Here is a 16790-nt window from a genome sequence, read left to right as displayed (position 1 = left end):
AGGCCTCCCCGTGTTTACAGCCACCCAGTGCAGGGGACTTACCCGTGCCAGAAGCTCAGCCTCAGGCAGTAACGACAGAAAACCCTCCAGAGCCACTGGAACAGAGGTGCAAAAGGCTCAGGGCACATTTACATGATCAGAGAAGAAGTGCCAGACTGCAAGCTCAGTGAAGGACACTCCCAGACAACTATAATGAGGCTAATGAGCTTCACCAGGCAGAGATTGCTGAATCAGGGTAAAGCGCAGCAGCTGGTCCACTTCAGGGCTTATTTAAGCAGGCCACAGTGGCTGACTCATTGTGGGAACAACTTGTTGCTACCACTCCGGGTTGACCGTGAACTCTGGCTGTTTCTGAGACCATATGACTCTGACCCTGGACCAAACCCTGACCCCTGGTTTAGATTACACTTTTGGTACTACTGCTTGGAACCTGAACATAGAGACAACCTGGCATTCGATTTGGACTGCTCCTGACATGCCTCTGGGCCTCAGACCTGCCGCTGTACAGGATACATGATTTTTTTAATGAGATGATGGCTTCAAACTAACGTGTGTGGCGGGGTCAGCTCTTGCCTCCCATGTCAATGTGTTCATCCTGTCACTTTTCACCTCGTTACAGATTGAAGAGACACGGCTAAATATCGATAAAATTGCTGAGAATGTAGAAGAAGCAAAAAGACTATACAGCATTATCCTGTCTGCCCCTATCCCTGAACAAAGTGAGTAAGACACAGGCTCCTTAGAAGCCGTGTTGATGGACTTCCCACTTTTCTGAGGACCTGGGCCCAGCTGTACCAAGCCTCTGTCTGAAGCAAAGGATTAATACTAAGCTCTCCCTCCTTGTTTCCTTGCCCCTGGGCTCCAGTGCTGGGGGGTGGGTGGAGAGGCAAGAAAAGCTGACACTGGCATTAGTGGTCTTTGTGAAAAGGCTGGGCCCCTGAGGTCTGCCCCCTGCCAGTGATATAGTGGTTAGAGTATCAGACTAGGACCAGGGAGAGCCACGGTTCAAATCTCTACTTGTTCATGAAGCTCACCAGGTAACCTTGGGCTAGTCATGTGCTGCTAGTTTAATCTACTGCGCAAGGTTGTGAGGATGCTGTGAAGGAGGGGAGAACCTTGTATGCTTTCCTGAGCTCCCTGGGGGAAGGGGTGGGACATCATGGAATGAATGAATAAACCTTCCCTTCCCTCTCATATCTTCCTGACCAGCCAGGAGATGCAGGCTTGAGTATGATTACGGTTGTTCTTGTACCTCCCAATGCTAATATATTTTGTGTGTGTGTGTGTTCTGCAGAGACAAAAGATGATCTGGACCAGCTCACAGCAGAAATCAAGAAAATGGCTAACAGTGTCCGAAACAAACTTAAAAGTAAGAAATTTTCTCTCAAGGGTTCTTTGTTGTATGCCTCAGCTCTTACTTAGGGTAGCTCCTTAGTTTACACAGGAGGCGTGATTGCTGCATGCACACCATGTATCCTGCAGCAAACACACAACGTTGGATAATGTCCCCAGTTTTTTAACCAGCTGCAGATGTAACATGGGGAGCCTTGTTCCTATCAGGTTTTCAGTGTGTAGGAATACAGATGTTCAAAGATGGTAGATGGTATAAACTGTGTTTTGTATTTGATACAGGATCAACCAGAGTAACCCTGGAATACCCCTAGGAATTTGGGTCTGCCCTATAAAGGGTGGAGTTGTCCTTACCGCTGGTTCCTCCTTAGAAATTGTATTCCAGCTCTGGTTTTTTGATGGCAGCTATCCTAATTACCTTCTTGCTGCTGCTTAAAGGCTGACCCATCTCTGGTCACCAAAGAAATTGGCCTGATAGTCTGGGGAGTGGAGAGAATGTCCAATCCAATGTCTATTCTTCTCAGTGGCAACACTGAGATTGTTGCAGGTCTTCTCTGGAAAGCATTTCTGTCTCATTTCTCTCTGGTTCTGGGGTGCTTACTGCTGATATTCTGGCAGATCCCTCTGTTCCTATCTAGTATTCTTGGGTTATCCTTTATCTGCAAGTTGGATTATGTTGATTGATTGTATTAGATTTTAATTAGTCCTGTTTTGTAAACTGCTTTATTGATTCTTTCTAATTGATAAGCAAGGCGATATTTTAAATTAATAATACAAGCTTTATATTTATCATGAGGAATTTTCTAAATGGTATTTTGAGCCCACGTTCCAGTTTGCCTTGTTCTTTCAGTTAGTCTGTGCCTTGTATCCTATTGTCCATTTCCAACAATAGAAGGGTTATTTATTTACTTTATTTATACCCTGGAGAAGAAGTTGAATGGGCGTGTTTTTTTTTTTAGTGCTATGGATGGTGTCTTTACATGCAGCTCAGTACAAGTCTAAATATATTTGCTATGCAGACAGAGTTGTAGCATCCTCTGATACGCCCACAGTCTGTAACATTTAATTCAGCTTTCTGCGTTTACAGGCATGGAGCGGAACATCGAGCAAGATGAAGTCAGGTCATCAGCAGATCTCCGGATACGGAAATCCCAGGTAAGCAGAATGACAACTACATATAGGTTGCAGTGTGCCTTTGCTTAAAAAGGTAAAGAAAACGGTTTCCTTTGCAAGCACCGGGTCATTCCTGACCCATGGGGTGACATCACATCCCAACGTTTACTAGGCAGACTTTTTGTTTACGGGGTGGTTTGCCAGTGCCTTCCCCAGTCATCTTCCCTTTACCCCCAGCAAGCTGGGTACTCATTCTACCGACCTCGGAAGGATGGAAGGCTGAGTCAACCTTGAGCCGGCTACCTGAAACTGACTTCCGTCGGGATCTAACTCAGGTCGTGAGCAGAGCTTGGACTGCAGTACTGCAGCTTACCTCTCTGTGCCACAGGGCTCCTAGCCTTTGCTTACAGGTGCATAATGCAGGAGCTGGAGTCAGAAGAGGGAAAGTTTTGTTTTTTTTGGAAAGTGCAAGAAGTTGTGTGTGTGTTTTACAGAGACAAAAGACGATATGTAGGGTGAAATGCTGGGGCTCTTATCTTGAGGAGGCTGAAGTTGGTTCCCAGTTCCCTATTCGCACTTCCTATTTCCTTATTCATGAATCCAATGACAAATATTGAGGACAATTTAAAAGCTCTATGCCCCAAAATAAGGTTTGGACCACCACACATCATACACCTCCACATTCAGGGGACTCTGCTCTCCAAGAACGCATATGCTGGTTCCTGGTCCAAACCCCAGTTCTTGTGCCAGTTGCTCCAAAGTGGAGTGCCCCCAAGACAAATGCACTCTAGACTCTAGGGCCCAGATGCACCCCAAAACATTATTTGGACCACACCAAATCACACATCCATACACTCTGGAGACAGTCCCCTGCAAGAAGACATACAGTGGTGCCCGGTCCAGACACTGGTTCTGGCACCACAAGCTTCTATTTGGGTCGCCACCAAGAGGCCTGTATTGCAAAGAAGATTTGAATAAAGAACTGGAATGGCTACATGCCCTCTGCAGCCCCAAAATAAGGACTGGACTGACACACATCAAACACCCCCACATTCAGGGGGCTCTCCCCAAATGGGACATACGTTGTTTCCTGGTCCAAAGTCCAGTTCTTAGGCCAGCTGCTCCAAAGTGGGTTGCCCCCAGGACAAATGCACATACAGACACTGAGGCCCAGGTGCATCCCAAAACAATCTTTGGACCACCCCACATCATACATCCCTACACTCTGGAGACTGTCCCCTGCAAGAAGACATATGGCAGTGCCTGATCCAAACACTGGTTCTGGCACCACGAGCTTCTATTTGGGTCACCACCAAGAAGCCTGTATTGTGAAGAAGATCTGAATAAGGAACTGGAACAGTTGCTTGCCCTCTGCACCCCAAAATAAAGTTTGGACCACCTCACATCATACACCCCCATTTTCAGGGGACTCTGCCCTCCAAGGAGATGTAAGCTGATTCCTGGTCCAAAGCCCAGTTCTGTATGTGCACTTGTCCTGGGGGCACTCCATTTTGGAGCAATTGGCACAAGAACTGGGGTTTGGATCATGAACCCACATATATACTCTTGGAGGGCACAGTCCCCTGAATGTGGGGGTGTATGATTTGTGGTGGTCCAAACTTCATTTTGGGGTGCACAGGGCATGCAACTGTACCAATTCCTTATGATGTGTCATGGCCCAAACTTCATTTTGGGGTACAGCTGGCCCCAGTTTCTGTATGTGCATTTGTCCTGGGGGGTACCCGTTCCAGTTCCTTATTCAAATCTTCTTTGCAATGCAGGCTTCTTGGTGGCCACCCAGATAGAAGCTCATGGTGCCAGAACCAGTGTTTAGACCAGGTGCCACTGTATGTCTTCTCTGCACATGCTCAGAAGCATTTGTTCCCTTTATGTAAGAGCTCTGGCATCTTCAAAACTGGTTCCAAGCTGTAACGTTATCTCAGATTGAGCCTTGGAAACAGGTTTTTTTTTAAAAGAACTGGGGAGGGGTGGCAAAGAGACAGAGAGGCTAATGGATTCTGCTCAGTAAGTAAAGTGCCCAGTAATACCCATGTGCCTTTCAGTTTGGGAAATATGGAGATGTGCCCCTGAGAACACTTTGAACATTCCCCAACTTCCTTTCTTAAGAGTTCTCAATTTGAAACATTCAGAGTTGGGAGGCTTTTTCCCCTGTTGAAATGCACATTAGCAGGTGACTTTCAGTTCCTCAAAGGTAAAAGGCTTATATTACACCAGCAAAAACTCAGGAGGAGGGAGCTGTGTCATTTTGTAATGTAAGCTCTAAGGCCAGAACTACATGTTATGTGTAGATCTGTGAATGACTAAAAGGGCTTTTTTTGTTTTTGTTTTTACAAAACTCAAATGCAGCAGTTGAGAGGGATGGAGGGGGCTTTTAACTATTTATACTTTCCCACCATAAAGCACCCCCATTGGGCTGTATTTACTCTTGTAGATATTCCACAACTGGAGTAAAAACAGCATGGGATACAATTTGGGGTGGGAGAATGACTGAAGGTGTAAGAATTGGGTGCCTCTCTCCCCAAGCCTGTTTTCCCCGTCACACTACAGCCTCAGTGGGTGTGATCTGTAAAAACAAACAGCAGTTATAAAGAATCATGGATCTACATGTAGTAACAGGTCCACCCTTAAATGTCTGTTTTCCAAAGAATCGGCCTTCTTTTAAGTGTTATAGTTAACTGCAAGATAAACCCAATGAATATTATTGTATTCTTCTCTATGGTACAAATCAGACTGTTAGAATGAAAGTGTTTGGGGCTGTTGTGACCTCGTTTCTTCTGTCACCAGCATTCAGTTCTTTCTCGAAAATTTGTTGACGTGATGACGAAGTACAATGAGGCCCAGGTCGACTTTCGGGAACGGAGCAAAGGGAGGATCCAGAGGCAGCTTGAGATTAGTATGTATATTGCGTTTGCCAGCTGGCCTTGGCCTTCACTTATGCTAGAGCTGCAGAAGCTTCCCTACTTCCCCTTCTTTTCTCGGGGTGGATACATTACATGCTCTTTGGTGCTCCTTATTCACCATTGGTGTGTCATTCCTTTTCTAGATGTTTGTTTTCTGACATGGACTAGAGACTGCAATAGGTCCTTTCAAGCTGGGTGCTCTCAGAGCATTTCTAGAGGCACTTTAATCACTCATGAGCAAGTCTCCACGTTAAAGACTTCACTGCAGAGCCCAACTCCAGTAGCTGTCACCATGCTATCCCTCTGGCATCAAGATAACAATTCTTACAAACTTCCAAGGCTATTTTTCAGCAAGTTCAACTGAGGAGTAGGATATATGCCATTATCATTATGGGCTTTTAAAATAGGGCTTTTCTTTAAAAAGAAATAAAAATGGATATTGCAGTTTGAGAAGGTGCAGAAAAGAGCAACCAAAATGATTAGTGGGCTATGACAACTGTCCTGTGAGGAGCGGTTAAAACGCTTAGGGCTGTTTAGCTTAGAAAGAAGGCAGTTAAGGGGAGACAAGATAGAGGCCTATGAAATTATGCATGGTGTGGAGAGAGTGGACAGAGAGAAGCTTTTCTCCCTTTCTCATAATACCAGAATGCAGAGTCATCTGCTGAAGCTGAAGGGTGAGAGATTCAAAACAGACTAAAAGAAGCATTGCTTCACACAACACATAGTGGAATTGTGGAACTCACCCAGAATGTGGTGATGGCTGCCACCTTGGAAGGCTTTAAGAGGGGAGCGGACATGTTCATGGAGGATAGGGCTATCCATGGCTAGTAGTCAAAATGGATATTAGTCATGATGCATACCTATTCTTTCCAGGATCAGAGGAGCATGCCTATTAGGTGCTGTGGAACTCAAGCAGGATGCTGCTGCAGTTGTCTTGTTTGTGGGCTTCCTGGAGGCACCTGATTGGCCACTGTGTGAACAGACTGCTGGACTTGATGTGCCTTGGTCTCATCCAGCATGGCTTTTCTTATGTTCTTATTGCACTACCTTTTCTGTTCATACAACAATCCTGTTAGTTAGGCCAGTACAGTTTCCAGTGACAGATACCCATTTCTGTGCAGGAATGGTTCAGTCATGAAATCCATAGAGCTTTGGTTTATAGACTGGCATCTCGCTGGCCAAAGTAAGCCATGCCAAGGTAAACACTGTTAACTAATGAAACCATTGCCCCATTTCCTAGCCTGGTGTATTTATAGCTCATGTTGAGTGTTTGTTCTCATTGTTATACGTGACACTCCTGTTCTTTTCTTTCTTTTCCCTCTGGGATACAGCTGGGAAGAATACAACAGATGAGGAGCTGGAGGAAATGCTAGAGAGTGGAAATCCTGCAATATTCACATCTGGAGTGAGTGCCAGTAAACAGTGCTGCTTGGTACTTTGGTGGGAGAAGGGGCTAGATGATCATGTCTTCAAGGCATGTTTCTATGGCTTACAAAGGGTTCCTCCTGAGGGCACCAAGTTTCATTGGTTGGTGATACACGAATAACAAAAAAATGAGCAGAATTTGGGTAGGACGCAAGAATAGAAAGGTATATACAGGTAAAGAAGCTGGGATGGAGCTTATGACAATTACAGTGCTGAAAGTTTCCCAGTGTCCTCTTGGAAGGGGATGGTTTTGATGACTTGCTTACAAATGACAATCTTTTGGTTTCTTCTAGATCATGGATTCCCAGATTTCAAAGCAGGCACTGAGTGAGATTGAAGGGCGGCATAAGGACATTTTGCGGCTTGAAAGTAGTATCAAGGAGCTTCATGACATGTTTGTGGACATTGCCATGCTTGTGGAAAACCAGGTAATAGAGTTATTCAGAGAAGACAGATGGGCAGAAATGTGTAAGCAGCTTGGGGAAGTTGAGCAAAAATCAAAGGTGGCAATCCAAAGAATTCAGTGGGCTATGCTGATATCTTGAGAGGGTGATGCACAAATGGAGACTATTCCAACTTGCAAGATAGAGTCATAGGTTGGAGGGCAAAATGTATACAGACACACTACAGGGGACAAATGTTGAATCTAAGGATAAACAATGGCATAAGGTGGTCCTGCAGATTTCTTTCTGAATATTTGCAGTCCCCCAGGAAAATTTCTTTTCCCGTTGTTTGCTGCTGTTTCCCCACTGCTTTGTGGGAACATCTGCCACCAAGGTGGGGATGGGAAAACACCTGTGGGTCTCCTTTTCTTGGATTCAGGTTCTTTGTTGTGGAGTTGGCATCCGTTTCTCTTATCTGGGATGCAGCCAGCCAGTCATGCTCCATGGCTCACCTGCATCCGAGACTCCCCACAATATATGAATTCAGCTGGGCTCTTCCTATATTCTTACATTCAGATAAAGTCCAGGGAGACCTGTGAGGCTGGAAAGAAGAGAACCATGTGAATGTGTATGTGCATATAGTTGAAATATGGAGCTGTAGAGGAATAGGAGTATGCAATGCAGAAGAGCATGCAGAAGGGAAAAATGTATAGGCTAACGGAGAATGAATGAAAGATGCAACAAAACTGCTCTTCTACAGTCAATGTCACAGTGTGGCCTTTCTGAAATAAAAAATGCAGGAGTGTTCTCAGTGGTTTGAGCATTGTTATCCTGGCCCAAGGGATGCTTTAGTCACTGAATAACCCTGGCTGAACCTGGATAACTGCAGGCTAGACGATCTGCTCTGATTTGCCAAACAGGCTTCATAGCTGACTAGTTTGAGGGGGGCGGGGGTGTTCAGTAGCCTGTGGGGTTCCTGATTGAATCTGATCTCTTGGGCTCCAGAAGCCATGCTGCTTGCCATGTTCTTAACTGATCACCCTTTCCTTATGTTACAACCAGGCTTTTAAAGATAGATGCCTGTCAGTTATGGGTCAGAAACACTCTCCTTAATTGTACTTAGGCTTTTGTTCCAAATTCTAAGGCCCCATTTCTTGTTTTCTGCTCACAATGCAATGCCGAGGAGATGGCGTTCAAGTCACATCATGGTGAGTGTTTGTTTCTAGAACTTGAAAAGGGTGTGTGGGAAGAAAGTATGGGTGAATTAGTGCTGGAACAACATGACTAAAACTCTGGAGACAGAATGCCTGAGGGAAAGGAGCCATTCAAGGAAGGGTGGCAGTTGGGAATTAACTCTGAAGAGGGGTCATAGAAATATCCTAAATAAATAAAGATTGGCTTGCTTGAGGAGAAGGCACATTTTCAAGATGTGACTACATGGTGGGGGCAAGAACCTTTGGATATTGGGTAGAATTAGGGGGAGGCAACCACAGAGATTTTCCAGAACCGTTCTCCAAGTCAAAAAGTATTTTATAAAATATACGTTTTCTTCCTCCCTGTTTTCCTTCTCCTACTTTCACAGGGAGAAATTGTAGATAATATAGAACTCAACATGATGCACACCATAGATCATATAGAGAAAGCTCGTGAAGAGACCAAAAAGGCCTTGAAATATAAGAGTAAGGCACGCAAGGTGAGCCTCCCATGGGATACCAGCTTTGCACTGTCAGCCACCCTGTTGTCCTGCACATTCTGCTTCTGCCTCTTTGTTTTGCTTCTGCCACTTCTCTTCTTTTGCAAGGGAGCTATGATTGACCGCATAGAAAGCAACATGGACCAATCTGTAGGCTTTGTGGAACGGGCTGTTGCTGACACCAAAAAGGCTGTCAAATTTCAGAGTGAAGCACGAAGGGTGAGATTAACTGTTTGAAGCCCACCCACCTCTTCTCCTTTTTAGAATCTCCCCCCCCCCATTTAGAGTTCTAACTCATATTCTGCCAACTGTTGGCGTCCATACATTCCTGTCAAAGTACCAATTTAACCTTGGTTAAATTGCAAAATGCAGTCTCTTTCCATCCCATCCACTTACTGTTCTCTGACTCATTTGGGGGGCCCTTTTATGAACCCCTTTTTTCATTTCTGTGAGGAACTATGTGACTAGCTAGCACTGTTGGTTGTGCTTAGATACTACCCTTGATCCCACTCTCTTCCACCAGCGTGAGGAAGGTCTGTTCTTTCACAGTTCCCAAATTCTGTAGGAAGTCTTCTAAGAACTTGAGCATTGAAGTCCTTTAATGAGCTAGCCTGGGTTATGACTTTAGGTTATACTTTCATTCTGCTTTGGGTTATACTTTCGTTTGTATGTCACTGTTTGTGTGCCAAGCTTTGTCGCCATGAAACTTTTGATAACTCACATGGAATTTCTGATATAGCAAGTTCTGGCATAGCAATCAGCCTGGAGTTGCAAGGGTTGCCAGTTGCCTAGTCTCTTGTACCCTTCAGAGCTGGCTAACAGGTTGAAATTAAATCAGCAAAATTTTGTCGGGGGTGGTGATGCGGCAACAGGAAAGATGTGCATGTTCTGTAGCTGCTAAAGGTGCAGATGCTCTGCTAGAAGACAAGTGGCAACGTGGAATGGGTTGTGCTCTCAGCACTTCCACTTTTCCTCCTCTTCCAAGCTGAGGAATTAAATTTCTGAGAGCATTCTTCCCTCCTTATCCATCTATTACCCTTTTCCTTGCCCTCCCTCCAAGGAGCTCAAGATAGCAAATGTAGTACCTCTATTCTGCCATTTTGTCCTCACAGCAACCCTGTGAGGAAGGTATACTTGCACTCCCTACAATTTTTAATGCTGAAAAGTGACTAGTTTGAGGGACTTGGGGAAAGGAAACCTAATTGTTGTGATTTTTTGGGTCAATCATGAAATGGTTAACTCTCTAATTTTAGTTGTATTTTTTAAAGTAAAGTATGCCCAATTAGCTGCTATTTAATGATAGGTGGAGATCTTGCTTTTCAATATCCAAGACAAACTTAGAATGATAAATTTAGTTACAACCACAATTCAATTCAATATTGGTCTGTATTCATCACATAATGACTTACAACTAAATGTGTGAACTACCTCCACTGGATACGATGGTTGAGTTTGTCTGGCATCATGTGTTTGATCTTGGATGGCTGTTCTAGCTCACCTGGGTCACTGTCTGACATTTCAGTTTGAGTGACAAACATGCAAATGTGAATCGGCATTAACTGGACTGTGATTCAAGCTACACACTGACTGTTCAGACTCCATTTTCTTTATTTGTTGTGATAATTACTTATTGCAGAATTTTCTTTTTTTTTTACCCTCTAGAAAACAATAATTATCATTGTGGTAGTCATTATCTTGCTGGGAATTGTAGCTCTGATTATTGGACTTGCCGTAGGGCTGAAGTAGCCCATCGGGCTGCTGGCTCTGAACTGTAAGTAGCTTGGGGGAGCAAATGGTGGGTACGCTCTCTCTCAGTTTCCTCTGCCTCTTCTAGGGTTGCCAGGTCTCTCCTGGCCTCCAGCCAAGGGTGAGGGGTAGGGCTGCCAGCTTCAGGTTGAAAAACTCCTGGAGATTTGGGAATGGAACCTGGGGAGGACAAGGACCTAAGTGGGGTACAATGCTGTAGAGTTAGGGTTGCCATCCTCCAGGTGGTGGCTTGAGATCTCCCACTATTACAGCTGATCAGAACTGAGATCAGTTCACTTGGAGAAAATGGCCACGGGAAGGTCGACTCTATGAAATTATACCCCATTGAAGTGCCTCCTCTCCCCAAACCCACCCTCCTCAGGCTCCACCCGCAACATTTCCAGGTATTTCCCAACCCAGAGCTGGCAACCCTATATAGAGTCCACCTTCCAAAGCATCAGTTTTCTCCAGGGGAACTGATCTCTGTAGCCTGGGGATGAACTGTAATTCCAGGGGATCCCCAGAACCCACCTGGAGGTTGGCATCCTTAGCCACTTCTTACTGTTGAGAGGGTTCTTAATATCTCCAACCACTGGTGACTGGTGTGACACTTTGGGACTATGGTTTACTTGCCTGACCTCAAAGTCCTAGATCATTTTAAGCTGAATTTAAAAAATGGAGTGAGCAATTGATTTGTGTTTGTCTACAGATGCTCTTCCTACAATGTGTGGGTTAGAGTAGGAAGCAGCTAGTATTCTGTCCTGGGTCTCTCACATATTGTGACCTAGGGCAGTGATCTTCAACCTGCAGATAAGGATCTTCAGATAGCTCAAAAGCCCCAATACTTTCTGCTGCATTTTGGAAATACCTTCTGCTAGTATGTATACAGAGAGTGCCTTTCTTTGCATGCAAGCTGAGCACAGCAGGATGGTGAGGTAAGGAAACTCAGTGGTGGAAAGGATTTCTTTTTAGCACAGATAGTTTCAAAAGCCCTGGCTTCTGTTTTTCTTGTCACATGACTTTGTCATGTGGCATCCTGTCATGTGCTTTTCCAGCTAACTGGGGCTCATGCTTCTGCTTATGGTTAAAAGTGGATCCCACATCTGAAAAGTTTGAAGACCACTGACCATGGGAAAGAACAATAATGCCTTAATTATCTGCTTCATATCAGTGTTCCTTTGTTAACTGATTTGGCATAATTTTTTGGTGGCTCTGTAAAAATTGGGTCTTCTTTAAAAATCTGCTTCATGCAACTGGTGAGAGTTCTGAAATTCTCAAAGCTTTTTCGTCATGCATGAGGGCTAGCAACATTGTAAGACATCCACCTTCTTCACATTGATAAGAAGGGCATGATGGAAACAACTTGGGTGTAGGAATTCTTGCTTTGGGACTTCGGGTTGTATACTATAAAATGCACTAGTACACTTGAACTTTGTGTGTTGCCTCTTGAGCTTTTGATTCTGAGCCTGTTTCTTGCAATTTGGGATGTGATATGTGTGAGAGAGTGGTTGGATCAGCCAGATAGAGGCTTGCTAGAGATTTAGGTGATTTCCTGCAACTTTGAATAGAAGTCACTGAATCTTTCACAGAGGTTGGCTTTTGGGCTACAGTTTGAGTCACATATGCAGCATGCTTATGCATTTAATGCTTGTTGCTTACTGATACATGTACTCACTGCTCTATTGATATGCAGCAGCTTCACACTGCATTTGCAGTGGTGTGTGAAAAGCACTGTCATGTCCTCTTTCATAGCCCGTCTGAGGTTTGCTGTAAGGCCATCTGAGGATGTGACGGTTCACCTGTGTGAAGACATCTGTGTTATCCCCCATTCTGTGCACTAGCTACCTGCACTAATTCTCTTTCTCAAATTAAGCATATCTACTGTTCTATGACCCCTTTCTTTATTCCCTTCCATTGCTTGTGAACTGACCATAGTGTCTGAGCTGAAAGGCCAGTGGGAGGTATGGAGCAGTGAGAGAAGTGATTGTCTTCCTATGAACTGCACAGGGCAGTAGTGCTTTTACTCCCTTGCCACCCTGTTCTATAGAGATTTAAGGCATTCCCATGATAAAGAAAAACTGACAGCTCATTCCTAGATGAGAATTAATTTCTCCCACTTGCTTCTTTTCCTTCCTGCAGACACTCCTGACATCTTCCTGGATTGGTAGCAAGACTTGCCCTCCTGATCCTCATCTCCATGCTGTGACCTTCCCCTGCCTACCCTCCAGCCTTGCCTCCTTGGATTTAGTATGAATTGTTCCTTGCAGGAGGGATTCATGTGCACCAGCACACCTTGTAAGAGCTACATGGTGCTCTAGCTCACTCCTTGAACAAGGCTCCACAACCAGAGGATTCTAACGTAATTCATGCAACCAGAAACTAACGAGATCTTGTGACATCCTGGAGGGAACCTCCCATAAAATCTGTTCCTTGCCCATCCTTCCCTTCCTTCCTGCTACATCTGCTGCCTCTAGTTCAAGCTCTTCCTGCTGTCATTTCCTGTTTTTAAGTGACATCCTTCCAGAATTTTCTCCAATTACAATGGAACGAACCTTAAAAATGTTTGGAGATACTATTGCCTACCTCACCACTTTTGGTTCTAGTTTCATATGCAATGTTTTTTATCATGTATCTTTACTGAAGATACCAGAAATTGTTATTTGTTAAAATTGCCAATATTAGGGTCTAAGGATGAAACCAGTGCCTGCCACATACTTGCTAAGTTCCAATCCCTTGTACACTGAAGCTGGCTTTCTACTGTCCTTGAACGGCAGCCCAGATCTGGCAACGCTTACAAAGTTCAAAAGCCTGCCAGAGCCACAGCACACATTGCCCTACCAATACCAAAGAGTGGCCAAGTGCAAGGAAGAGTGGTGGGTACTTAGTGTATGAAATTTGCGGAGCTTTGCACCCAGCCAGTCATGGGGCAATATAGCAGGTTAGGGTGAGAGGCAGACGCACAACAGCACCAGGCATAAAAACAGCAGGATCATCAAGCCAGTGTTCCCAAATCTGGCTAGGGATTGTGTACTGCATATGGAATGTAGCCATGAGAATGGGTAGCTAATTGGTAGCATGCTAATTTTCTAGATCTGAGCTAGAAGCATTTTGTCTCCACAGGTCAGAAGAATGGGCATTGCAGCAGAATGTCTGTGCTCTAGGGCACTTCTAACAGTCGTATGTGTGTGGAGGGAAAGCTGTCCTTGGAGGCAGGCTAGTTAATTATTATTTGGAAAATAATCATGTTTCTGAATAGGCTGCAAATCATTCCCATTTGTGAGTGAGTGCCTAAAGGTGTGATTTATGTCTGGTTTCCTATGATCTGTATTTTTTTTCCCAGTTTGAGGATGTGAGGAAACAAATGACCTGGTTGGCTTTGTAGAGTTATATTTTGTACCCAGGGTTTCCACCTAGAGCCACATTTCATCTATCGCTCACTAATTTGTAAATAGCTTATTTAGTTCACAGGCTAGGTGTAGAGAGAAGTATCAGATTGGCTATTTACTAGTTTTATATTCTCTCGAAGAGAATAGTTTTAAACTTTTATCTTGCATGATAAAATTCCTCTCCAAGGTTTGTTACCAGATATTGCTTTTATGTTGCTTTGTGTAAAAAACACATGCTACTATATTTCTATTCACCAGGTCTACGGCCACTCACTGTTTAGTCCTCAGCCACACTTGTGTTAGACTTCTGCAGGTGTCAGTCACAGAAATAGGAGTGTGTATGCATGACAGTGAAGTGAATTCGGTCACAGAACCGATGTTATGTAGCCAACAGCTGGCAATACCTCCTTGACTTACACTAGCTATGCAGAGAAGGGCTTTAACCCTTCAAACTCTACTCAGTTTTACTATTTGAATCTGGGTACCTGCTTGGTTAGTACTTTAAAGGAGAGAATTGCATTTTAAAAGAATGTATCTTTTTTCCTCTAATACATTAACAGAGTGGGGAAACTGTTTTCAAATAGCAAAACCTAATGGTGGTTGAAGAGTTAAAAATCCTGGTCCTTCCCTGTACAGCCCCAGTGCAAATTGAGGCTGTACAAGATGGAGATGTTGACCTTCATCAGGTTTGAATTTACTTGAAGAGGAATCATCCACATTGCAGTTATCCTTTCTTTCAGCATCAGTAGCTTTACTTTTTGGACCTATATCTTTTTGAATTGGGAAGCGGAAGGTTTGGGGGTGTACAAGAGAGATTCCCAGGGTTAGAGGGCTTTAGTTTCTGCTTAAGACTTTGTGGCAGCATCACACAAGCTGGAAAGCATATTTGTTAGTCCTGTTGTATTCAATTAAAGAATGTGTTTCCTGGAGATAACCTGCTGCTGCGTACTAGCAAAATTCTGGCTGGTCCAGTTGTACTTCTGCACTAGCAGCACCATTCACTTTTACCCAGCATCTACATTGTCTAGTTGTGATACTGTTGATGATGGATCTTGTGATTTCCACCCCCCCGGCCCGGTAGGATGTAACAGCACTCCTGGCAGATGAACTTGTGTGACCCACCTAGCCATATACATGGATGGAGCTCAGAGAGGGGAGTTTCTCATACCTTCCTTTTCTCTAGGCCTTGATGTCTGTAATTGGGAAGCGGCAGCTCTATTGTGTGGTTAAAGGGGTGATGAAATGAGCAAGTGTGAGATATCACAGTATTGGTGGTGTATGTGTAGTTTTTAAAAAATACTGCCAAGAAGGAACATGGAATTTCAAAATACTGAGCTGCCTATGGACAGCAGGACCCTGTGAGTTTAATTTTGTCTAAGCTTTTTTAAAAAAAGAAAACTGAATTTTTTTTTAAATTTAAAAATAAATGAATTTATTTCACCATTACCTGCCTTTCTGCTCCAGCTGATCTCTACAAAATGGGATGGGGGACCCTGAGGAACGACATGGGGGAGGGGTCTGCAGTAGGTACAGGGAATTGCCCGTTTAGTTTGGATCTAATCCACAAGCCTTTGCGCTAATCGTGAGGGGTAGTATGCCACTTCCCTTAGCCTATATCTTGTTTTGTAATGTGGGGGTGGTAGTGGGAGCGCTGTTATGCACACACAGGACTTGGGGAGCTACTTCTAGGCCCAACTGGCATAGAGAGCCTGGCTGAATGTTATTCTCCTTTTCTGTAGTCTCTATGCCAAGCCCGTTAGGGAAGATCATAGCCATGGTGGTAGTGTTCTCTTCGTTTTAGAACCTGCACACTTTCACCCTCCTAGACCAGTTTAGCAGTGGACCTAAAATGGAAGGGTTGCTTCTGCACTGTTCAAAAGTGGAGAACTGGGGAGACTATTACATTACCATAAAAATGTCATGGAACACTTGCAGCACCATCTAAACCTGTGAAAGAACAGTCCTCGATAACCTCTAACTCCTCCCCCCCTTTTCCTGAAGTTTCCTATCTTCCAGTCGAGGGGTGTCAAACATAAGGCCCGCGGGCTAGATCTGGTGCCTTGACAGCTCTTACCCAGCCCACAAGCCAGTCCCCGTGCCCCAATCTGGGCTGGCGAGGCATGGCCTCACCCGACCAAGTGACATTTATGTCATATACAGTCCTCGTAACAATTGAGTTTGACACCCCTGTACTAGCCCATACCTTATACTCCTACAGCCTACAAAAGATAAGGTCCCCCCCCCGCCCAGTCCCATTCTGATTATATATGTCTGAGTATACTGCTATTCATTTTTCCTCTTGCTGAGCAGAAGAAGATAATGATCATGATATGCTGTATCATTCTCGTCATCATCCTGGTCTCCACTATCGCAGGTTTTGTTGCCTGAGCTCCCTGGTCCCATTTCCTTGCCACTTGCCTCAGGTGAGTTACATGTAGCTCTATAAGCACTGTCCATCATATATATTAATTCCTGTGCCGCCTCTTGGCACTCATGCACACTGTGGCTGGCATTGTATGCTGTGTTGTGTGTCTCCTTGTGCTCTTATTTTTCCAACTAGCCTAGTAACTCCAGCCATGGTGTTCTAGAATGCTTTATCAGGAAACAGAAAAAATAAATAAATGCCTGATTTGGAAGCGAAGGAAAAGCAGTGTCACCTCTCTGTGCAAACCAGTTCAGCTTCCTGAAGTAAAAGAATACAGACATCTGCATGGAGAAACTGAGTTTTAAAATGAGCTGTGAGGATTGAAAGTATCTGATTTAACTCTTGGAA

At 44.4% G+C, this 16790-nt stretch overlaps 2 protein-coding genes across 5 annotated transcripts in view; one reads left to right on the top strand and one right to left on the bottom strand.

Annotated features, from left to right (window-relative positions):
- The window catches only part of CDK2AP2 (cyclin dependent kinase 2 associated protein 2), a 207992-nt gene that overhangs the window by 28779 nt on the left and 162423 nt on the right, over positions 1-16790 (bottom strand). The window lies entirely within an intron of this gene.
- Positions 1-16790, top strand: part of STX3 (syntaxin 3) — a 47642-nt gene that overhangs the window by 30612 nt on the left and 240 nt on the right. Inside the window, exons 3-11 of one of the 4 annotated variants that reach the window (XM_056851797.1) lie at positions 620-719; positions 1295-1369; positions 2438-2505; positions 5269-5377; positions 6716-6789; positions 7103-7237; positions 8775-8885; positions 8994-9104; positions 16328-16440. In XM_056851797.1, the coding sequence (XP_056707775.1) occupies positions 620-719; positions 1295-1369; positions 2438-2505; positions 5269-5377; positions 6716-6789; positions 7103-7237; positions 8775-8885; positions 8994-9104; positions 16328-16405 (861 nt within the window). In that variant the 3' untranslated portion in view covers positions 16406-16440. Of the gene's footprint in view, positions 1-619; positions 720-1294; positions 1370-2437; positions 2506-5268; positions 5378-6715; positions 6790-7102; positions 7238-8774; positions 8886-8993; positions 9105-10547; positions 10657-12770; positions 12945-16327; positions 16441-16790 lie in introns of those variants that run through there. The other 3 variants (XM_056851799.1, XM_056851800.1, XM_056851798.1) reach the window with 3 other exon arrangements.

This window comes from Euleptes europaea, chromosome 6, assembly GCF_029931775.1.
Source record: "Euleptes europaea isolate rEulEur1 chromosome 6, rEulEur1.hap1, whole genome shotgun sequence".
NCBI classification, from domain to species: Eukaryota; Metazoa; Chordata; class Lepidosauria; order Squamata; family Sphaerodactylidae; genus Euleptes; species Euleptes europaea.
The sequence above is the reverse complement of the archived record's forward strand: the minus strand, read 5'-3'. Positions and strand labels throughout refer to the sequence as shown.